Source organism: Zerene cesonia, chromosome 3 (genome assembly GCF_012273895.1).
Source record: "Zerene cesonia ecotype Mississippi chromosome 3, Zerene_cesonia_1.1, whole genome shotgun sequence".
In the NCBI taxonomy this organism is placed as follows: Eukaryota; Metazoa; Arthropoda; class Insecta; order Lepidoptera; family Pieridae; genus Zerene; species Zerene cesonia.
In genome coordinates this window covers 969,137-995,447 of record NC_052104.1, presented here as the reverse complement: position 1 = coordinate 995,447, position 26,311 = coordinate 969,137, and the positions used below count along the sequence as shown (strand labels likewise).

Genomic DNA, 26,311 nt, shown 5'->3' with positions numbered 1-26,311 from the left:
TGTGCGTTTGATTAATATGTGCGAAAAATATACAAATAAAAATAGAAATTATAAACTTTTGAAAGGATTTTAAACGAAATTTTATTCTTTATATTATTGTAAGTTTAATTGTGTATAGTTACAATTGCATGTATTATTGTAATATATTCCATACATCATTTGAAAATAAATAAATATACCTGAGATATAGCAAATAAGTTTTATAATTACGACCATGATTGCTTCCTTCTGTAGAATACAATGAAGCTTTAGATATAGCAATTTGAATGATATCTATTCAATGTTTAACAAAACAATAGCTTTACCGTTACATTTATATTAATTCGATGCTATCAATATATATGTACACGTCTACGAAACTTTAAATATTGTTCTATTGCGACTAGGATTCGTAGCAAATGGTTAAAGATAAACTGCAAAAAAGACTGATTTCTCTTTTATTACCGTACCAACCGTTGCTTAACCTAGACCATTTATTATTTATTGTGGTAGCAACAACAGAAATACATTATCTCTGGATATTTCTACCATCTAACGATCTCGGTCAGACATTCAGACAGACAGTACATAGAGTAAACAGTAGTATAGTATTATGTTATCTGTGGTAATAGTATCCCGTTTTACCCTTCGGGTACGGAACCTAAAAATGCATTTCTATGGAAGCCTGCATCTTAGGCTACGTCTCAGCTGACCGTCCGGCGAGATCGTGGAGAAGTGCTGGCCTTTTAACGAATAAAAAAAAAACTATTTTCCATTTGTTGTATGGAATGCTCGTCGATTTAAAAATAGAACAGTTATTTAAATGCACATAAAATATCAGGACCGATACCGCGCTGAATTCGCTTCCCTAATCTTATTTAGTACATATCCACTTTAACAAACCTGAGTTTGGAATAAAGATCGCCCCTGAGGCACTAAGCTCGTTACAGATAGGTCTACGTCCTTTCTATAAAGGATTTGTCGGAGATTCTATCCTGAATCTGAATTATAGAGCATTATTCTTGCTAAGGCGATGTGATAAACGTGACTGATTCTGGAATTAATATGTAGGTCGGTCAGTTTATCAATTTTTCAATAAGTTATGATTTTTTTAAAGTTGCAGTTATCATCCCTTAGCTTCTAACTGCCCTATCCCAGTTAATTTCAATTTTAGGAAAAAAAGTCATAGAAACATTTTTGTGTAAAATTTTACGCTCTACAAGTTTTATCTAAAACTTTTTTTCTAACACTTACGGTTTCGCCAAAATTTCAAAAAAACAACTTTTTTAATTTTTTTTCACCCCTTCTCGGGGGTAAATTTAAAAAAAACTTGCACAGTTCGTTTTTAGATTCCTCAAAGTAAATTATATCAAAAATTCAAGTTTTAATCTCAAATTCGCATTTACCCTACCCAGTTTCTTGGACTAGTAGCACTTTATCAAACACTCCACACTAAGACAACGCCCTGGCTTAAAATCTTTTACACGAATGATCTGATTAGTTTTTAAAGTCTTCCACCAGCCGAATGCCGTTGTGATTCAATGGATTAACTATACTATCTTACGTTGGCCGTGGCAAGTTATATTAAAAATACTAAATTATATAATTATAACAACTCCTTCCTTCCTTCCAGCCTTCTGTGTCCTGCCGACCGATATTTGCGTTATTTTTGAAACTAAAAATGTCGCTGCAATAGTTTAAATTAAAGTCTTTCCAAAACGCTGTTAAAAGTAAGGTAGTGATGCCAAAACACAAGTGTCGTTAGTTTTTTATTCAAAAAATAAACGAATTCCTTTGACAGTGCAATTCCGTTTTTTTTTATAACGTCAGGACAAAAATAAACAAAGACAAAGGACAGTGGCGTATATTATTATACGTAGAGCGTACCTAACGTTTTCTAAATTTATTTTAACAAAGGCACTTGAAAATGTCATGTCAGTACTGACTTTAAAAATACAATTTTCCGACGTCGGAGCTTTTAACATTTATGGAAATTGTTTTAATATTTGATGCTGTTTTAAATCAATATGATCAAATTTAGTATTATATTGATTTGCTACGGAATAGTGAAGGACACGGGTTCAATCCCAGCTTGTTACAGTTTTTTTTCTATTCGTTAGAGTTTTTCAAGTATTTAAAAGCATTTAAATGTTATACGACTAGTTTTAATCAGTCCTTCCCATTGTCTGTCTCAGTGTAAGCTTATATCTTTAAAATGTCTCAACTGATATTAATGATTTAAATGCATGTAAATTTGCAGGTGTGCGAAGCCGGGGCGGTTCGCTAGTCCTGTTCACTGTTTCTTTAATACTCCAAAAATCTTGTGATAACACTGACATGTCTTAGAGGACTTGACTCAGTTTATGATGATGATAATGAAGGTTTAACCCTTCTATAAATATTCTAGGACAAGATAAGGGATCCACTTTGAGATCCCCTATACGTTAACATTAAGTTAGTGAGAGAACCATAAAGTATTCAATAAGTATCCTTACTTATATTATAAATGCCATTGTAATTCTGTCTGCCAGTCTTTCTTACGCTGAAACCACTGAACAGATTTGGATTCAATTTGGTACAAAGACATTTATGTCATCAGATCATAGGATATGTAGATAGAGGAAGCGTAAAATCAAATACAAGAAAATACTGTAGTTTTATTCAACCACTTTCATAAGTGAAGTGAGTGTGTTTTAAATTTTGAATTATAATAATCTATCATTATGTATTAAAAACAAAAAAGAATAAAAATTCAAATCTAATCTGGATGCTTCGATAAACGATTGATTGATTCCGTTTAATGTACTATATTACCAAAAACCTTTTCACGATACATTTTATTGATTTAAATATATAATAAGCAAAATTTGAATTAAATTAACTGTCTGACGTCAAAGTCAAAGGCTTAATGGAGGGACAATAAAATAGCTGTATTTATTAAGTTAATGGCGAAGTTTGTGAATTGGTCATTAATGAATGCTTAAGGGCAGGCCAAAGATAATTTTCATTTTGACATTGAGCATTATAAAATGTAAAAGTAACTGATTAATGACAATTTTATATCCATTAAGTTACACATTTTAGACAGCTTAATTGCGGAAAACGTTGAATTGCCGGATGAATTAATTATTTGATTAAGTAATTTGTTGGAAACTCAAATTAAAAGAGTTCATTATCAGGCGGGTCTACACAGAGCGAACAGTTTTTCGAGGCAATTGCCGCGCGAGGTAACGGTACCTGAATGAATGCGGCTGCCACGATAACAGCGCGAAGCTGCGCGGCAAGCCAAGCCATTTGTTCGTTCGTTAAGTTCAGATTAAAGACGTCATGACACCACACGAACCTCTTGCAGCTTTAGCGAGGCACGAACAGAATACGCGCGTCCGTCTGTGCGCAGAAAACAAATGTGGTATCTTTGAGTAAAAGAAAATAAACCAACCAACCAACCGATGGTTAGCGTGCGGCGGCACACGCGTATTCCTCGGTCGAGACACGTCCACGTACACGAAGCAGACTCAGGCCCGTTTGCTAAGTAATGTTGCCTCCTTCATCCGTGACTCTTATATAGCTGTTGAAGAAAATGATGACCATATATTAATCAGTACGATGTTCTGATAGCAGAACATCGTACTTATTAATATATTATCTTATTAATATACCAATATAGATTGGCGGATATAGTTACATTTCAAATCATTCCTGTTAGAAAGCTTAAACAAAATCACTTTAAAAGTTAAACAAATCCTTATTATATTTATATATATATTTCACCTTAATATTTTATATGCAATTTTGTTAAGAGGCCCTCTTGCTAGGAATAACCTGTGTTAAGAAATGCATTCCCTCCCCTACTGATTATATTATTATTTTAGAACTAACATAAAAAACATAAAGACTAAAACTGGAATCGTCAACCCTATGATTTTGAGTGAGTGTATGTCAGAAGCAAAATCTATTTATCTGTCAATTGTCTTACTTATTTTCACAAACTGTTTAAAGAAAACCTCAGAAAAATTAAAGTTCAAGCTTATTTCAGGTGTTACGAGCCTTCGTGACGTCAGACTACTGGTGGAACCGTCCACCGTGGTGCGAGGGGGCACGGCCGCTCTCATTTGCTCCAGGGACATGCAGGGGGCGCCACTGTACTCTGTCAAGTGGTACAGAGGCAACCATGAGTTCTATAGATTCACTCCGATGGAGACTCCCTCTACAAGGGTGTTTGGCTTACCAGGGATTTACGTGGATGTAAGTTGATTATATTGTTTTGATGTGTATTTTAATTGTGTGTGAAGAGAAGATAATTAATGCTTCCTGATGTGTTTATGAGTCATAAATAACATAGTGATAAATAACGCTTCTGCAAATCTTTATAAAAATGAACACATTTGATTAATAGAAAACACCTATATAAATTTAGGGCATGTTACGAGCACCAATAGATTAAAATGTGGTCAATACCTTGTATATAATTCTAATAATCATTTTTGTTTAATTGAACGTACTAATCGCAAGAACTACTTGATAGATTTCAAAACTTACTTCAACGTTGGAAATGTACTTGATCTCTGAGTGCTATAGACTATATATTATATACTACCGGTGAAGCCGGGTCGGACAGCTAGTTTTATAATAAAAAATTTATACACAACTAATAAGCATAAATAATACGGGCTTTGATGACAGGTCATTGACACTGCATATATAATAGAAATACTAATTCACAAACAAATGCCTACCGCATAAAAAAATTCAAAACAGCATGAATGAAAATTAGTTAAAATTCTTCTATTAATTAATTTTGCCTCTTAAAGCGTGCGCTCAGCTCGATCCTTTTTATCAAAAATCATTTTCTACGTCTATTAAATTCCCGTTTTAAATTTCCTGAAAGGCCCTCACCGTGATTTTGGAATTCGACACGGCAAAAAAATTAAAATGGAAGCGAACGAATAGGGAAAAGGCAGTTAGTTGCTAATTAAAATTATGAGACGTCTGGATCCCCTGTTGAAATGTAAATAACCTCACAAGGTGTACTTACTGTAAAGTTACTGGCTGCAAAGTTTATAGTAACAAAATCCTTACCTTATTCTGTAGGATTTGGGCACTCCTGTATTACCGCTAAGGCTTAAGCACAGCAGAGGTTTCACCTATTATTCGCATTTCTATGTATATTGTTTGGCGATAAATACATATTTTTAAATACAATAGCTTTCGGAATTTCACTTGATTGTTTTTTGGCCGTAATGCTAAATTACTCCGCGATTTTTCAACCAATTGACGTGATTAATTTTGTTTTTGACAGGAAATTTATGTTTTTTGATCTTCATTGCAGAATTTGGAGTGATACCTCCCCTGCAGGGATATTGGTGACTGTTTTGTTGAAAATCATCATTGAATTAAGGAATCGATCTTTGCATTATTGTTCCCAGCACAGAGACACAGGCTGTATAAAGGTTTAGGCCGCCACGCTAGACAATTTATGTCCATATTTTTTTTTACAGATTTCCTATCACCATTATTATCCCCTATATTATGTTCCCACTGCTGGGACAAAGGCCTCCTATGAAGATTCACGCCATCAACCACGCACACCAAATTCAGGTTGGCAGATGTGTCATGCCGTTGAACTTTTGATTCTTGGACACGTCGGTCTCCTCGCGATGTTTTTCTTCACCGTTTCAAACAGTGGTGATAAATGTGAAAAATCAATTTATTTCTTGTGTACTCGCCTGTTCTCAAACCCCCCACTTAACGTTTTAACTCCTAGGTCCTCACAACTGAGCCACCACTATATTTTATATTAGTATGGAAACAGTGTCAGTGAAGTATGCATTAAATTATACATTTAATGAATGAATGTTGCTTTCCTACGTTTAATTTACAATGTAACTTAATCAATGTAATTTCTGTTTGACCACTTCATTTGATTTGATAGACGTCATGTCAAACGCAAGGCTGACGGTGCTTGTCAAAACCACACAAATCTCGTCGTAATTATACATGTTATATAGTATGTATGTTATATTTAATGTTCAATATTATTTAGCTAGTTTTCCGCCCGCAGTTTCGTCCGTATAGTTGAAAGAATAAATGTACAAACTTGCGGTTTTCCCTGTACACTTTTCTGTCTTCTTTTTTATGTGGCAGTGGCAAATAGAGCTAGAGAATCGCCTGGTGGTAAGCGCTGCCGTCGTCCAAGAATATTTACAGAAGCATAAGGTGGTTGGCAGACCTTACGTCTCTGCAAATGGATTGCTAGCTCTAAAGCTGTGAGATAAAGAAATGATTGATGAGGAGAATAATGGAAATTACTGCTTTTTCACAAACAGCTTTTGTTAAGATAAAACCGTAATTTTGAATTTATGAAAATCTATTATAAATAGACTATGTTGCTACTTTAAAAAATATGACGTGAAAGAGTTAGAAAAAACATAGAAAATCAACCGAGATTACCGATATATTCAAACCCGCGTCCATTTAGCCTCATATATATTTTTTTTTCGTTTGTATTAAGTTAATACATTTTTTAAAATATTTTCCATAAAACCTGATAATTTTCATAAATAACGCCTGCTTAAGCATCCAAAAAATGAATTCTCAAACATTCCCAAAGTATTTATTAAAAGCCATCTATTTTTTATTATTCGTTAAAAAAGACCCAACCCTTTGGATGATTGCTATCAGACAAACACATAACTCCCACTTATAAAGTGTGAAATATCTGTTAAAAACAAAACCCATTACACCCGAACAAACACTAGGTTATTTATCTTAACAGATAACACATAAAATGTAGTTGATCGTTTACAATGTCTGAAGATAATATCGTCGCTCGAGGCAAAACTCTAGCTCCATTTCAGCGCTCGGGTCCCGACATAAATGTCAGACACAGAGATCACGCTTTGCCAGTTTTATTTCGCTTTAAACCTACACTAAACGTACCAACAAAGTTGATAGTGTTAAGGGTCGATTAATTGCGATAATCCAGTTCTGTTCAGCGCGCGAAATTTTTTGATTTTTTGTTAGCTGGCCACAAAATTTGGTATTGTTTTTGTAATCGCTGTTGTCTCATTTATATATAGGTAAAAATGAAAATAAAAATGTGTTGGTATGTGAATTTCCGTAATTCCTTGTTGTATAGATGCAGAAGTTTTGACATTAAGTTGTTTTCATTATAGCATTTTCTTGTGTTTGATTTTACGCTTGTATTATATATTTAGAAATCTTAGTGACTACGCTCGCTGTAAAGTGTTGGAAACGTCGGGATAAATAAAACAATGAATAAATCGCGTTTAAAATCCGTTAAAAGTCTTTAATTTCTAATTGTTTTAATTTTTTTTATACAGTTATGCATTAACATTATAATGCTGGCACTAAATCATGTGCAATGGAAAGCGCCTTCGCCTATAGCACAGGTCTAGTTTATTCGATCGTTATCTCTTTTTATTTTTTCAAAAAACGAAAAACAGGTTCTATGTTTGCCTATATGTATATTTTTTTTTTTGTTCATTTGTTTACAATTTGGGTATGTTTTTTATGTTTTTCAGTTCTATCTATTACAGCTAAAACCCGTTTAAAGAACTAGTTTGTAATCCAATATCTTTGTTACAACTGGTTCTAACTGGGAAAAACGCCTCTAAAACTGGCTATTACACTATTATTTGGTCACATATTTTTATTTCGATTTGTTTTGTCATAATATTTAATATCACATACTGTCTATTTTAGTTATTAGCCCTACTATTTCACATTTTCATCGTTCGGATTACTCCGGAATACATCCCTCTTAGGTGATTTAACTAATGGAGTATGAAAACTACTAGAGATTAATGAAATAAATATCTAGGTTAGGGCACTGACGGTTGAACACCTAGCTATTGTAATGATAGCGCTAAAATCCGTCATCGTAATAGATATTCATTGCTGCATATTCTACGAAAGTTTACTTAGTTTCTAAGAGACTCCAAAAAACGAGGCGGTTATCAATGCGAGTTTTTAGTGTGTTTGTTACCTCATAACTTTTTGTTGAGGGAAGCGATTTTGATAATTCTATTTTTATTTGAAAGCTGGTGCCTTCCGCTACCAAATACGTCCTATTTAGTCTTGTTCTGACAATAATAATATTTCAATCCTTGCAATATAGTTAAACACAATATAAAAATTTGAAATGTTTGTTTAATAAATCATAGAGTAAAATTCAACTAACTTTGAGATCGACTATAAGTAAAGCGATTTTTTTTTAATTTTAATTTAGTATGGACTTACTTTAATTTAGTATGGAGATTACTTTTTGATATACATCATCATACAATCGAAACGTAACTAGCTGTATTTCCTTTTCCCGCATCCCTATATTTTGCGCAGTCCCTTCAGATTGGTTTATGATTGTGGACCTTTTGAAGTCCTAACGCACAATCGGCCTCCATTTTTATTTATAGAAAATAATGTTTGTATTACAAATCCACCCAGCTATTTCCTCTTCCCTTATCGTTGGTTTGTATTAAATTTCTGTATTGATCAAAGTGCTTCAATACGATGGAAAATTGACATTTCTGAAGCGGGTGCCAGGAAATAAGATCATATTTTTGAAATTACGTGTGGCCAGAGTAGTTTAGATTTGTGTTTTACACTGTATTTTTACAATTATGTTGTTGGTTTGATCTTTTGATGCTGTTAATGGTATTTGGCTTATGGATATTAAACAAACAAGGGTGGTGGAGTTAGGTTAGGTCATTTATAACTCAGGTATATAATAATGATCTGCAGGTATTGCTGTGTTTTTGTCTTCAGAAAAATAACGAGGTATATCGTATTTTTGAATATGGTTCAAAAAGATAAGAATATTTTTGAAATACGTCTTAATATAAAAAAGTGATTGATTGATATATCAGAGTAAAAGTTTTAAAAAGTGATGATGCCATCCACGCTCGCCCGTTTAGGTTTTTTATGATGAAGTAAACTATCTTCATCATCATCATCATCATCAGCCCTTATATGTTCCCACTGTTGGGACACAGGCCTCCTATGAGGGTTCCGTTTACTTATCGAGGTTTAATAACTTGCCAACCAATGCAAGATTAGCTTCATCGATGCTTGTTCAAAGATGAACACATTGCTTCTAAAAATAGACGTAGTTGCTCAATTACTCACTATACAATAAATGGTAAAACATAACTGAATGAATGAATGACGCTTTGTATTTCAGATGAATCGCTCCAACGGTTCTCAAGTGTTACTCCGCAGAATGGATTTAGGCCTCGCTGGCAACTTCAGTTGCGAAGTAACAGCTGAATCCCCGTCCTTTGCCACGCAAATCACCACCAAATTTATTGATGTTATCGGTAAGTCTGATTAAATATCTACTTTTAATTTTTAGTTTTATAGCATTGAAATACTTTATAAATGAGAAATTTTGAAAGAATAGAAAAAATTTGATCACGAGGCAGGATTCATAGGCAGGATTCATAACAAAGGCCGCGTTCCATCGATACAATATTGTAATCATTGAAATAATGTTTCGTATTGGTTGTGATGTGTGTAAAAGCAGTGGTGGCTCTGTGGTGAGAACCTCGGACTTCAAAATCGATAAGTCGGGGTTCGAGACCGGGCGAGCGTGCAGGAAATAAATTGATTTTTCAATTTATCTGCGCATGTAGATAACATCACCACTGCTTAAAACGGTGAAGGAAAACACCGTGAGGAAACCGGCATGTCCAAGAATTAAAAGTTCGACGGCATGTGACATCTGCCAACCCGCACTTGGCCAGCGTGGTGGATTATGGCCTGAACCCTCATAGGTGGCCTGTGTCCCAGCAGTGGGAACATATAAGGGCTGATGATGATGATGATGATTGGTTGTGATGGTTCTTAATCATCTCAATAGATGGCGTGGGGTGCCCCTTAGGCACATGAAACCGAAAGAGTAGAAGAAATTCGATTACTGTGGCAGGATCACGGGTGGCCGAGAGGCTAGGCGTTGCTACGGTTAGGCAAGAAACGCAGGTTCGAATCCTGCCTCGTGATCAAATTTTTTCTATTCTTTCAAAATTTCTCATAAATATCTACTTTTTTATATAAGAACTAGCAGAGGAATAAACTATATGCAAGCTATCTAAGGTAAGGGATTAATAAAGGATTGATTGATTAAATAAAATGTAAAAAAGGATATAGAATAGGTATATGTAGACATAAACATTGATTAAAAATTTTGTAATGAAAGAAAACAATGCAGTTTGAGCATGAGTTAGTGATAAGAATAATTAAGTATTTTAATAAAACAGGTACATTTGCTTGTTAAGTCTAATTAACTGTATTGTAGATATAGATATAAACATAGTTTTGTTACCATACACTTATTAAAGATTGAAGTAAAGAATGCGATGCGAAAATGTCCCCACATATGCATGTTTCATTGCAGAGGAAGTTTCTGCTTTAAGTCGTATGTGATTCATTTTGTTCAGAATAGACTACAAGCTGGGCCCCGCGGTTTTATCCTCGTAAGTCCGTATCCCGTAGGAATATCGGGACAAAAGTTGCCTATGTGTTATTCCAGTCGTCCAGCTATCTACGTACTAAATTTAATTGCAATCGGTTCAGTAAACACACACACATCCTTACAAACTTTCACATTTATAATATTAGTAGGATTATGAGTAGGCTTCTCAACAAATCCCTATCAAACACATAAAGAATCACGTCAACCGGTTGAAAGCTCACGGAGTTATCGAGTAACAGAGTTAAAAAATCACACGAATTGAGAACCTCCTAAAATGAGGTCGTATTATTGCTGGAAATGGATGCGAATTCGAAACGTCATTATGAAGAGTGGTGTGTATACGCAGAGTACTTAAACAAATTATGATGAACGCAACTTTTTTAACTTTCAAACTGATAAATTATTAAATGTACGAGCTTTTCGAACTTTTGCGTGCACGAAATAAATTTATTTTTTTAATTTATCTGCACATGTGGATAACATCAACACTGCTTAAACGGTGAAGGAAAACATCGTGAGGAAACCGGCACGTCCAAGAATCAAAAAAAAAAATTTTCGACGATATGTGACATCTGCCAACCCGCACTTGGCGTGCGTGGTGGATAATGGCCTGAACCATCATAGAAGGCCCGTGTCCCTAAAGTGGGAACATATATGGGCTGATGATATATAAGATTTCAATATGACATTTAACATATATATATGTAGCCTTAAATGTCTAATTTGTGGGACTATCAAAAACGTTTCCTTTCCTTTTCCTTGCCCGTCCCAGTCCGTTCCTTCTTTCCAGTCATCTATCCTTATCCCTTACGCCCTAGCGGGTAGTGCATTTGCAGAGACACTAACTCTGCGAATATTCATAGACAGTGGTGATCGTTTACCGTCAGGCGAACCATCAGCTCAGTTGTCTGCTATAACATAAAAAATAAAGGATACAATCTCTTCAAGAATACTAAATATGTTACAGTTAAAATCAAAAATATTAGAATTAATAATGTGTTGTTTAGTGTCGGAGCGAAATTGGATAAATTAAATTGGATTATTTTTTACCTTTACATCATTATTCCCTTAAAAAAAATCATAAGTAGAATGAGTTTTAATGTGTTTTAGTCACAAGTTGTGAGGAATTTCCATTATGTAATCTACAGGGCAAAATATATATTTATATTTAGGAATTGAGTAATTTAGGAACTCATTTGTAAGGACAAGTCGATAACATATAAATCGCTATAATAGTTTGAAAAAGAAATAAACCTTTTCCTTAACACGGGGCAATTTAAGTGGCTAATGCATATTATTTACTGAGTTTTATGAGTACATCTTCAACCCAATCATACAAATAGACTGAAGTGGTTTATTCGCAACATGATTTGAAATTTATAATTAAAAATATTTAAATGTAATTTTGTGTGAATATATATTTAGAAATAATTAAGCACTCAGTGTGCCCGTGACCCCGCCGTTGGAAAGTCGATTAATGCTTTCATGAATGAATAGCGTTTTAAGTCGGTTCAAAATCTTATCTCAGAATCATTAACCTACTTTCCATGTTTACTTTCGGGATCTATATGTTATTGAATTAACCTATAATTGAACTTATAATAGGGCAGTGGTGGCTGAGTAGTTAAGACCTTGTGATGAAATAACAAAGTCGAGGATTCGAGCTTTTATCTACATATTATAACACATCACCTCTCGGCGGCTCGAAACTGTTCTTCATCCAACAGTGACAAAAGCATCGGAAATAAACCGACATGTCGAAGAAAAGTTCAACGACATGTGACATCTGCCAAGACTTAATGAGCTATCTTAAGAGGCTTGTTTAATTACGATGGGAAAAACATATATGTGGTAATATACATGCGATAATATGTACGGTAATATTTATTTATCTACACTAATATTATAAAGCTGAAGTATTCGTATTTTGTTTGTGTGTTTGTTTGTAATGGATAAACTCAAAAACTACTTGACCGATTTTAAAAACTCTTTCACCATCCGAAAGCTGCAACTTCACTGAGTGACATAGGCTATATATGTACCACGGGGAAACCGGGGCGAACAGATAGTTTATTATATTTTTTGTAATCTTCCATAAAAAAAGTAATTTATCAGTATCATTTATAAGTCAGTAATTTATCGAAATTACGCTGCAAACAAATGTGAATAAAAATTACGCTTTTGTACATTGTACTTCCCATCTTCCTTTTATAAAAGAAAGTACCATTTTGACAGCACTGAAATCATCTATCTTTCTTGTTTACCGCTGCCGAGAAATTAAATGATTAATTAGGCCACTGTCAAGAGCTACGAGAATGGAATATAGCTTTTATGTAGAAGCAATCAATTGACCCACTATTTAATGGTATGCGGTTTTATTAGAAATTTTTTAACGTCATTCGTATTATTTTTATCTATTTATTTTATTTATTTACTCTTATATGCATTCTTTCCATATATTCTAGTTGATCATTTAATCGAAGGAAAATAAATAAATAAATTGCACATGTAATTTTCACATTAGGAAGAGGGAAGAGGAAACTCTCCTACTACAAGTATTTTTTAACTTATCAGGGGAGTTCCAAATATATGTAACCACACACCCAGGCTGTATTTAAATAAATTGTTCAAATTGTTTAAAAAATTGTATAATACTAGCAGTTGCCCGCAGCTTCGCCAGCGCGGTCCTAATAATTTTCATGGTACAAACTTTCATGCCCTATTTTATGCCCTTGGATGTAAAATTTATCAAAATCTTTTCTTAACGGATGCATGTGTCATCTATCTGCATGTCAAATTTCAACACGATCCGTCCAGTGATACTATGCTAGTCAGTCAGTCAGTGACCTTTGAGTTTTATGTATATTATATATTGTTTGAAGACATAGCGATATAATTTTCTTTTGCCTATTATGATTCGATTTCACTCTAAAATATACATTGTGTAAAATCTTACTTACTAGCGCCTCCCGCGACTATTAACGTGGAAATTTTTGGATAAAAACTGGTTTATGTTTTATCTCAGGTCAAAAGCTTTGTAACAAATTTCATCCACATCAGACCACACTCAGACCGATAGACGGCGGGCGGTATTTTCGCATTTATAATATCTATATTAGGAGGGATTCAATAAATATTCATCATCATCAGCCCATATATGTTCCCACTGCTGGTACACAGGCCTTCTTTGAGGGTCTCAAAGGAGGCCTGGAACCTTGAAAACGAGTGATTACAATTCTCTGAATTATAATTATACACTGTACCACTTCGATAGATAACAATGTACCGAAAAATAATGCGTTAAATCGTAAGCATTACTTATGTTACGGATCACAATTTTTCGACAGTATGTAATCTCGATTACAATTGCGTAAGGGTTACGCCTCGATTTGGCCGATGGATTACCCAGTTCAAATTGGAAAGGGATTAAGAAAGGATTGACGAGGGGAATAAAGAAAAGGAGTGGGAAGTCGAAACTTCCTCTTGACAATGATGACGATGATCAGATTAAACACCAAGGAATATATTACAAAACCGCTTGCACTACGAATCAAACTGCTACAGCAATTTGTCCGTCTGTACATCATTGTCTGAGCTGGAAGCTTAATTCACTTGTTCCGATACTGATACTAACGATGTTACGAGTTAGTTTGTAATCAAGAGACGTTGCAAAGCATCCAATAGATTGTCCTGTAATACGGGTTTGAGTATTCTGTTTATAATGTATCCTAAGGGAACCGAAATAATAATGATTTTATTGATTTTGCCCGCGCCTTTGCATGCGTTGAATTTGGAGTAACTAATCTACTCCGAATTTAAGATGTTATTTCTACTTATTCGAGTATTATAATTGCAAAAGTTTGTAAGGATGTGTGTGTGTTTAACGCACAAACTACTGAACCGATTGCAATGAAATTTGGTACGTAGAGAGCTGGACAACTGGACTAACATATAGGCATCTTCTATCCCGATATTCCTACGGGATACGGACTTACGCGGTTGAAACCACGGAGCGCAGCTTGTTTACATATAAACTATGTCTTGAATTCATTGAAAAAAACCAATAAAATCCATAGCGTAGTTTTAAAGATTTAAGCATACCTAGGGACAGACAGAGAAAGCGACTAAGCGAGAAGAGAAAGCGACCGTTAAATACTGTCTTAAAACTAATATTAATTTGCTTCTCCTTTCGTGCCAGTCGGTGATATTTTAACCATTTTATTAGTCTCTCTATAATCAAAATGCCCTTTTCATTAAAATTATAGGCTAATATAATGGTACCCTTTTCACTGAAAGTGTAGGTACCTAATGTCGCATGGATTTGTGGCAAGCTCTTTATATTTATGAAGTTAATGTTCTCAATAACTTCCTATTGCGAAACAACCACAAGCGTTAACACGACCCGATACGCTTATATTCAATTTATTATACTTACTATTTGTACACGTCGACTTCAAATAATAGCGCTGTACGGTTTCCAATACAAACATTGTTATACTTCTCTCTTTCACTTATATAATACTAGCTGCGCCCCGCGGTTTCACACGCGTAAGTCCATATCCCGTATGAATATCGGGATAAAAAGTTGCCTATATATTATTCCAGTTGTCCAGCTGTCTACGTACCAAATTTCATTGCAATCGATTCAGTAGTTTTTGTGTGAAAGAGCAACAAACACATACACATCCTTACAAACTTTCGCATTTATAATATTAGTAGGATAGGATTATACGTAATTTTCGCGACTTTGCCTTCATTCTCGGTCAATCATTTCTGATATGATTTATCCATATTCGATCCGATGTCATATTTGGTAATGGAGCTAGTGGGTTGCCTGATGGTAAGCGCTACCACCGCCCGTGAATATTTGGAGATGCATAAGGTCAATTGCAGACCTTACGCCTCTACAAATGGATTGCCGACTTTAAATTGGAATGCATTAAGGAAAGATTCATGAGAGGAATAAAGGATTGGGGAAGGGTAAGGAAAAGGATATGGGCCTCCGGAACTCTAGAAGACTTATTTTATTAATTAACTTTATTATATGCAATGTTAAGTTTAGAGATTCTTCATTCTCACAAATAACTATACTGCATGAAAACTTCCACATGCTGCATATTTGGCGATCCACCACCGTCTACATCTTAACCACCTGCAGTTTTCCCCAAGAATTAGGACTTTGGGGCCTTCAAGAAAAGCGCATATATTATAGGCCGGTAAAGCTCCTCTACTCCTCTACCCGCACTTGGCCAGCGTGGTGGATTATGGCCTGAACCCTCATAGGAGGCCTGTGTCCCAGCAGGGGGAACATATATGGGCTGATGATGATGATGATGAAAGCTCCTCTAACACGACCAGTTCTACAAATGTTCATGGGCTGCAATGACCACTTAGCCTCGGGTGGCCCACCTGATCTTTTGCCTTATTATTTACAATAAATCAATGACGTTCGTGAAGTAGAAAGATATCTACTATAGTTCGATAATAATATACTTTTAATACGAGTATTTATAATCATTATCATGAATTTTCAGTCTCAACGACCTGGAATTCGTGCTGTTTTAATTATGCTCATTTACATAATAAATTTTAATTATAATTTAACCAATCACTCACGCAAAGGTTATTCGTTTTGAAGTTGCGCTACAAACGATCGGCAAATAACTTCATTTGACTTTTAATTACGATATAAAATATTTCACGAAATCCAATTTTATGGTTTAAAATCCTACTAATATTTAAAAATTCGAAAGTTTGTATTGCAACTTACTAAAGGCAACTTGATTTTAGCTTTTCAAATTGATACACTATAAAGCTTAGGAATATTCCTGAAATAAATTTCTAAGATTTCGTAGTTATCATAGTAGGAAAAGTAAACTACAAGGTAGAGAAATACTATTCCGTTTCATATCTTAAACTCATCAGAATTCTATGCTCTTCAAAACGCAGAAGAAATTAAATGGAATATCTACTTCGTACAAAAACAGCTGCTATTGCATAGTGATATATGTTTTGCATTTCTGTTAAGCGTAAATTAAAAAAGGATATTATGCATCACAAAGCACGTGAGGATCTGAACAAAGATTTGTAAAGGACATTGTGCATAAAGCCGAGAATATTGTGTTTGAAAAAACATATTCTTGGAATATATGAAGCATTGTTATGATTTATGAAAGTCTAACGCTCTTGTTAAACAGTAGTAGCGTATAACAATGCGCTTTTTGGAATTAGAATTTTCTAGAAGTTTAACAATTGTTAAGGAGATCGTAGTAGACTCGAATAAGTTTATTTGTTTGCGTTATGAGAAAAATTATCTTTTATGTTCATACGAATTCTTCGTTATGGACTCCTATTAGTTTATCATTGACTGGTTACTAAATACGATATTTAAATTTCAGAACAGCTGAAAAGTAACAGAATGAGGAATATCAAGGTTATCATACTCCTCTTATATATTATAAAATCATTAATATAATACGCTCCTTCTTATATATTATAATATCATTAATATAATATACCAGTAATACTCGAATCACTATAATGACTTCATATTGTTGTCAAATAAATAATGGGCATACTTATTGATTACATTTAGCAAAGAAGTTTCAGAAAGACACTGACTTAGCTTCAAAAACAAATTAATGGGGGTGAAGGTCTATGGAGGCCAATAAACGTATATATGGGAAACGTCATTATTGTATGATAAGGTGAAAAGAAATCGAAGAGGAAAGGACAACAACGAGGCCCCTTTTCCTCACTCTACCCGCCCATTTCTTCTCAGTCGTCAATCCGAAACCCTCAAATCCCGTATGAACGTTCGCAGAGGCACTACGTCTAGAGTATGATGGTCGCTCACCATCAGGCGAACATCGAATATCAGGAGTTGCCCGCTTATGGCATAGAAAAGAGAAGCTGGCGTTATAATATATTTACTATCGTTTGAATACTTGATGTAGTAAAAATAATGTATTTTGCAAATAAACTAAACTTTACAGATGTATTTTTTATACTAGAAAAATACACTTTAAACTGTACAGAAGGCACAATCTTTTTACAACGAAGGAACTCTGTTTTATAAACGACATTGACTAGCTGTATCAGATAAAGACATCGGTCTATTTGCTTGAATAAACCATTTAAGTACTACAGAAGCATAAAATAACAAAGTTCTAGAGAAATGAAGCTGCGTCTCTTAGTAATTATTAAATGCAATTCCAGTTATAGGTATTAAGTTTGGTATTAACGGATCAAGTGACGGCACATAACTGTTTCTAGATCATGGTAATTAAAATTCTATTGAATATTGTTCGAGGCGACTCGTTTATTTGTTGAGTGCATGCATTAGTATGGTATCAGGAAACTATTACCCGTGGTATACAACCTAATATTATTAGTAAGGACATCTAGTATACAATGAACTATTAATCCATTTTCTGATAAAACTCAATCGAAGGATTGTTTTCTATTGACATGCAGATTGGATATCGATTGAAAAATATACAATAATCGTTAATTGTTGTAATCTTCGAGAGGATACACAGTTAATTTTCTTTGAAATTCGCATTCGTAGGGATTGTGCCTTGGTATTTGTTTTATTCAATGTTCGAGCCGTCTACTCTCGCAATAATAGTCTTTGTAACTGGCGATTTTCTATTAAAATAAATCAATTAAGCACTAGTGTGTAGTGGTAGTACATTCTTATAACTGTAGAACTAATATTCAACACAGCCATTTTAATTTCCAACAATACATGTACTTTAACATTTCGAAACGTTATTTCGCAGCCTTCTCCAGTTATACTGCAAGAGAATGTATGCATAGAAGTGCCGCGTATCGGCAAAATATCAAATACGTTTGACTTATACCTAAGCACATAGAAAATGCTTTTATTTTGCACTTTTCCAGCGTAAAATAGCCCTTAGATACTGAAATAATGTACTATATCATAAAATATTCGCACTGGGCACATATCATGTTCGGAAAATGATAATTCAATTCTGTAAATTTAATCACAAACGTTTATATTGGAATTATATACAATCGAGAAATTACTGTGGCAATAAAATGAGTAATTGGCTGCTCCATAAATTGATTATCGAATTATTTCGGTAGGAAATTGTGTTATTCAGTTGTTTTTAATCGACGTTTCCAAAAATCTACGTTCTCAATGTGAGTATTTTTTTGGCTTTATTACTCAACTAGCTTTTGCCCGCAGCGTCGCATGCGTTAAATTTGGGGTAATTTAATAGATGTTATACCTATAAACCTTCCTCTTGAATCACTCTATATATCAAAATAACCCTATTGAAATCCGTTGGGTAGTTTTAAAGATTTAAGCATACAAAGGGACATAGGGACAGTGAAAGCGACTTTGTTTTATACTATTTGGTGATGATATCTCAGTGGGTTTTCAACCAACTTCTGTGATGGATATGAAATTGTTGTTATTTGGTTCCATAGCAGAATTTGAAGTTTCGTAGCTGCATCGGTGGATAACCATTTTTAATCACAATTTTTTTCCTTTTAAAGTGTAGTAATTTTTTGTGGTGCAACATATGTTATTTATCAGTCGATGTTTAGTATTATAATATTATACAAAGTCAAATCAATGTATATATTTAAAAACGAAAGTACGTTATTCTTTGTTATTAATAGGTGTTGGGGTATTTTTTTTGTGTGGAGAAGTTAAATTTTTAACTTTTAGCACGTATATGGGCTATTGAAAGCAATGAAATATGTACCTACCGAGTTTGATTTGTTTACCATTTGTGTAACAATTGAATTTGATTTGGTTTGAAATGTTTATCATATTGATAGTAAGCATTACAAACGAACCCTTAAATGATTTTTTTTTCATTACTTTTAAAACTCTGAACTATTCTCATCGTCATGATATTAACAGAAAATATAACAACATTTATACATTGCAATCCTATTAATATTATAAATGCCAAAGTTTGTATGGATGTATGGATGTTTGTTACTCTTTCACGTAAAAACTACTGAACCAATTGCCATGAAATTTGGTACGTAGATAGCTGGACAACTGGAATAACATATAGGCAACTTTTTATCCCGATATTCCTACGGGATACGGACCCACGCGGGTGAAACCGCGGGGCGCAGCTAGTGAAATTATAAAAATAAAGCTAACGGTATCCTTTTTACATTACGTATTAAACTGTTAAATGGTAACCCCTTTAACGCACGTTTCAGCATTACCAACATCAATACCGGTTCTCAACGCAGACAAGGACCGCTACCAACCTGGAGAAATCCTCCGAGCTAACTGCACATCCCCACCAGCCAGACCATCTGCGAACCTCACTATTTTTGTTAATGAGGAACCGGTAGGTATCGACGCTTCTTAGGAAGTATCTGATTCTATTTCTTTCTCTGAAGAAGAGAATATTTGCTATGAATTCTCTAATTTTATTGGTTTACTTTTTACATCATATCATTTTCATCATCGTATTAAGAAGCTGACTAGTGACTATCCACATGTCAGGGAAGAAAGTCACTGAAAATACTGAGGTATAGTGTCTCAGATATACTGCATCGCATCCTTTTTGGCGCATGCAACACGTTATGATTTTTTTTTATTTTTCATGATTGTCTTAATTTTTGGGTTATTTTTGTATGTTTGGGTGAATTGGAATAAATGGACTTTCTGTCTTTCCTCTCTTTCAAATGCTGGATTTTTGTACAGAAATAAAAGGTGCCTGACTTTTTAGATATAAATGTTTTAGTATTAAATGTTTATGTACCTATGTATAACTTGCTTTGACAAAGTTATATTTTTTAATAATTACTAAGCTAAAAGATAAGTACATAAAGAACGTTATCATGAAATTGGTTTTATATTTGATATTAACTAACAAAATTTGTAATAACCTTTGTGTTAACATATTTTCAGGTGCGAGCATCAGAAACCAGCCTCCACCCATCCGAAAGTGGTTTGCTCACGACAAAAGTAAATATAGAAATAAAAGTGACCCCAACGCTGTTCCCTGGGGGACGCCTGCGCGTGGCTTGTTACGCCACCATGTACAACGTGTACAATAAGTCCGCTAAGTTGGACTTCTTGACGCCAGAGACTGATCCACGGCCAGAGAGAAGTGAGTATTTATATAAGTACATAATATATATTTGTTATCTATGGCAAATTGGTTATCGTTTTATAAAAACAATATTGAAATGAATCAAAATATGTTTCTAAAAGTACTTAATTGTTCAGAAAAGAGGAAAGCATCATACCATAACATCATAACTATTCTATAAAAGCAAAAAAAGCCCACCTAAGATGTATAAATTATAAGTATATTCGTCTAAAAGCTTCTTAACAAAAACAACATGTAAAACAAATTTGATTAAATCACTTTCAGTCCGACACATATTCACATCTAGAAAGTAAGTTTTTATAAACTCAATACAATGAAATTATCGGGCTTTGAAAGTTAGGAATAAATGTGATCCCAGTGTTGAACCCTGGGACACGACTTTGCGGACTCGCTGCACAATGTGTACAACTCAGTAAAGTCGAATGATACAAAGACTCAGTTATGCCAGTAAGAATTACTTTTTACATTGACCTTGGAGTCAAATTTAGGTATCTATAAAATGAACAAGGGATATATTTGATTTGGTTATTCAATTAATGTACACGTTATTTAATATCTGACTAAAATTTTATGATTTTGGACCTGGGAAACACGTAGTATTTGTATTTTTTTTAATAATTATAATTATCACATATGTGTAATTTATTATATTATGTATTTTTTACTAATCAGAACCTATTAATAAGTCTTATTATTAATATATCTTACAATAACGCCTAAATGCTGCTACGTTTATATATGTTTTTATTTTGTATGAATTCATCAAATATCTTTCAGAGCAAACACAACATATAAGTTCATTAAAAATCATTAATACGTGAAAGTGTTTCTGCTACTTCTCCTCTCCACTGAATGACATTTCGCTTACAAAGTTTCGGAACGTATAAAAGTTTGACTTCACACTCTCGGCAACAGTTTCGCTTGATTACGAGTCTTGTGTAAATTAATACCATTACATGTATGTCGTTTCCGTCGGTTTTAATGAAGATCCAACTTGAGCTATATATGGTCCAATACATTAGAATTCCAAATATGGGCAAACTAGCTGCGCCCCGCGGTTTCACCCGCGTAAGTCCGTATCCCGTAAGAATATCGGGATAAAAAGTTGCCTATATGTTATTCCAGTTATCCAGCTGTCTACGTACCAAATTTCATGGCAATTGGTTCAGTAGTTTTTACGTGAAAGAGTAACAAACATCCATACATTCATACAAACTTTCGCATTTATAATATTAATAGGATTTTAAAGGGTTTATTTTTACAAAGATTTTAGTTTTTTTAGTGGTCATGTGCTTTGCCTACCCACTAGATAATAATAGTGTTTTAAGTGCTAATAAAGTCCTTCAAATTGGCAGAATAAGATCAAATTTAAATCGCAAGGCACCAGCTTGCAAGCATTTCCTTTTGAAGTCGGTTGGATAAAACTGTCCTTTGTGTTTTTTTCTCCAAGTATTTATACTTGGAAAATTTCACAATTTATGATATATTTTGTGTCGTAACTAATAACTGATCAATAAATTTTGCCCAGTCAATGTGTTACTAATTTATAAACATTACAAAATCTTACAAATAGCAACAGAAAGATACTACACATTTTTATATACACTAGCTGTGACCCGCGGTTGAAACCGCGTAAGTCCGTATCCCGTAGGAATATCGGTATAAAAAGAGCCTGTGTTATTTCAGTTGTCCAGCTATCTACGAAGCGAATAGTATTATTATTCACCAATAGATGTCAGGAAAAAAAAACACGAATAAAACACGAATATGACATTATTTCAGTTGTCCAGCTGTCTACGAAGCAAAACAGTATTACTATTCACCAATAGATGTCAGGGAAAAAAAAACACGAATATGACATTTTCTAAAAAAAAATCCTAGCTAGATCGATTTATCGCCCTCGAAAACCCATATATACTAAATTTCATGAAAATCGTTGGAGCCCATTCCGAGATCCCAATTATATATATATATATATATATATATACAAGAATTGCTCGTTTAAAGGTATAAGATATAAAATCTGCAATGTATGGTATTTCTCAATTCCAATCTGACCTAATTTATATAAAACTTTCTTGGGAACTTAGTTGTAAAATCACTGCTGTGTGTTTTCTACGATTGCAAACTTTAGTAACAACTTATGTTACTTCCTTATCAGTAAATCTTTATGTAGTTTTGAATGTTGGTAACAAAATATTTCAAAAAGTACTTGGCCGATTTCAAAGCCCTTTTAGTAGAAGAATATAATATTCCTGCTTTACAAAGTTATGAGGCCATTTTTGTAAACATGCTTTTAATAACTTCACATACTCGTATGCATAAACCGACTTCTTTAAAATCGATTTTGACCCTAAGCGGATTGATTTTATTCAAATTTTGTGTAAACAAGTGTAGGTACACTTATCAAGTGTCAATGACAACACAAGTGCATGAATTACCTTAAGTTTACTAGAATTATTATAGCCAGGATTAAATAATTTCCTAACTTATACTCTGTATAAGATTAAGTGACATTAATCAGTTGATTCTATCATAAAAGCGTGTTGTTTTATTTTAATTTGATAATGTATGACTAAAATGTGACGATATTTTTTAATTATGAAACCAATTTTGATACAAAATTTTCTCGTTCCAGTAACGCTCAACGGAGGTGCTTCTAGAACATTCCTCAGCTGGCTTCCACTATTCCTACTCATCTTTCTGCCCTTAGTATCGGGACAGGATTATGGCTTTGAAGAATTCGGTTATTTCAGTTATGACGATGAAAGTGAACGAAGTCTCATGTTGTCTTTGGTTTGATGTTTTTGTGATTTTAATGCATTTTTTTAACGAAATACTATATTGTATTTGTAAGCTTTTCAATCGTTTTGTACGCGGAGCAGAGTTTGTCAATGTTAGCTTTAACTCAATATCCGATGATTTGATTTCACTGCATTGTTATATTGTTATTTTTGGATGTTTCAATATAAAATACCTAAGGATTGCTTGTTGCATAAAACTTACGAATTTTTTATTTTGATTGAATGGTATTTGTATAAACAGTTTTTAATGTTTGGAGAGTTTTTTAAATTTTCAAGTCACGCCTGATGCGAAAAGAGATTAAATTAAAAATGTATTTTACGCAATTTGTTTTTAAGTGGTTTCTAAAACCGAAGATTAAATGTGAGGTTGTGTTGTGTCTTGGCTTAGAATGTAATTGTTTTTATGACTTTTTTGTTGTGTTGTGAACCATTTTCTGGGGATTAAGGTATATTTTAAAACTGCGAGGTTATTTTTCCTAATTATTTAATGAAATTGCTAAGACAGTATAATTTCATCAGACAGGCTGAACAGTAAATTTGCATCAGGTTTATAAAATATTTCGTGTATAACAACAAAAATTCATCTTAAATTCAATTTCTTTATAACGATCAGGTATCATAAGTTTATAGTATCAGTTAACATTAGATAAATTGTAAATTTGTAAATAAATTCAGTAGAACGCAGTCAAAAAGTAATAAGACTTAATCTGGTTCAAGTAGTCACTGTACGCATGATTATTCAAATAACCAGTCAAGTGCGAGTCGGACTCGAGACTCTGACATCCAATTTATGACCGTGCCGACCGTTGCTTAGCCTTGTTATTTTTATAATTTGTCGCCATAGCGGTTACAGAAACAGGTCATCTTAGAAAATCACCACTGTCTTGCAATACATAGATACAGACTGGTGACAGACAGACGGACAGCGAAGTGAAGAATCGGATCCATGATAATGTCGTCTAAATCAATTTAAGAAATATCTACGTATTGATGACCTTTCGGAAAGCAAAAGAAAAAATTTGATTTTTACACGCACAACCGATAAAAGTTAAAATAAGGAAGGACAAGAAAATATAACATGTTCCTTTAATATTGAATGTGGTAGCATGCTGCAGAAATGAATATCATCGATGATCTGATGGTATACAGAAGATTCTAGAACGAATAAAAGTTCTTAATATTCTACGGAGTAATTCATCGCTAAAAGATTTCTAAATTTCCAAATTTAAGATTTTAATTGGGAGAAAAATTCCAATTCAAACCATTCATTTCAAATTGGGTTTAAAACCATATTGTTTTCGGTTATAAGCATGTTTTCAAGATACAAGACAAGCGATATTTGTATTTTCGTGCGTATAAGTGGCGCCTAAATTGCGTAGTTCACTTTGGATATGTAATTTGATGTAATAATATAATAAATAGATAAGTAATTGATGTCATCCAAAGAAGTAATTAAGTGAATAAACTACCAAAAACTATGTAATGCTAGTAGGTACATCGTCTATGAATGTCTGTTTTGTTTTATTGTAATGATTATAATGTTTTGAGGAAACTTTCTTATACTTAAATGTCAACCAGAGACATCGTAGCGTGCCTTAAGGGAGCCTTCTAAAATTTGTGAGGGGCCCCCAAGGTGTATTTTTTTAAAAGAAATTATATTTATTCTCATCCAGTTTATGTCCCTTCTTAGGTGAAATGAAAGGTTTCATAGGTGTTTAAAAAATTCCAAACACGAATTACCCTATATGTACTTATTACAACAAAATGTTTATTTGACTTTTTTATAAATTATAAGTGAATGTTTATACATATATAAGAGTGATAGTATCTTTCTGTTTTTGTTCAAGTAGTTTCTTTTTAACTTTTAATACCTTGCTTATACGTAAATAGTTTATAAGATATATTGTCTGGCAGTCTTTAACTGTTTGTAAATTTTATTTGAAGTTAAAAAGTGATATTATAGTTTATTGAATAAATTGTCATGTCGTATTGTGATATTGTTAATTTAAGTGGCTATTTGTTTAATACTTCCGATTGTTTACTGAAGATGTTTCGATAAGATCTAGAATTTTCGAGAAGTATAGATTGAAAGGAATCATTCTACTTATGTTGCAAGGTTAACTTTTGCTAGAAGGCAATCAACTTTTTAATTACCAATTAAGGATTTATGTTATTTAGATTGAGCATTGTGTACAAAGACAACTTATTTTAATAAATCAATTGCCTATATTAACGGCCTATTATATTGTTTTTTACTCTAAGAGATAATTTAAGTTATTTCTACGATTTAATTAATATATATCGGTATTTATACCTCGATAAGGCTTGTAAACTTTATGTTATATGAAAAATAAGACGATTTTAAACTACCTCGTTGGTTTAGTTGAGTTTTATCTTAAATTTGAAAGAGACAGACAGCGAAATCTTCATAAAATGGTCCCGTTTTATCCTATTGACGATTTGACGATTATGCATATAAAATTGACGATTGTATAATTTTGTTCTAGCTCAAAACCTGACTGTTTTTTTAAATATCGTCACTTTTGTACAATAATTATTCTTATAAAATTTTATGATAATGGCGTTTGCAAGCCTTCAAGTTTTACTTTATATGGCATATGAAAACAATTTTGATATGGACCTCACTTATGCTTATGTCACTGCCCGACACTTCAGCGAGCATTGGTTGATAAAAATAAATGATTTAATATGATATACGAGTATAGGCTATAGGCTAGTCTAGTCTACTCAGGTACGCTGCCTCTAATCTTCCTCAGTAGTTGTTCAGCCATTTTATCATCAAAGTATAGCTTAATTGTAGTAGAATTATTATTGAGTGTGATATGAATTAATTTATTACCTTAAGCACAGTTGGTTTGAGGTGATGATGATGAGAATTGGTACAGTTTTTTTTA

At 33.4% G+C, this 26,311-nt stretch overlaps 1 protein-coding gene across 1 annotated transcript in view; it reads left to right on the top strand.

The window, feature by feature from the left end:
• The window catches only part of LOC119837596, a 96,198-nt gene extending 71,731 nt beyond the window's left edge, over positions 1-24,467 (top strand). The window contains exons 2-6 of the mRNA XM_038363251.1: positions 4,016-4,224; positions 9,182-9,317; positions 19,688-19,821; positions 20,388-20,589; positions 23,231-24,467. Of these exons, the coding sequence (XP_038219179.1) occupies positions 4,016-4,224; positions 9,182-9,317; positions 19,688-19,821; positions 20,388-20,589; positions 23,231-23,394 (845 nt within the window). The 3' untranslated portion in view covers positions 23,395-24,467. The remainder of the gene's footprint in view (positions 1-4,015; positions 4,225-9,181; positions 9,318-19,687; positions 19,822-20,387; positions 20,590-23,230) is intronic.
• Positions 24,468-26,311: the final 1,844 nt, after the last annotated feature.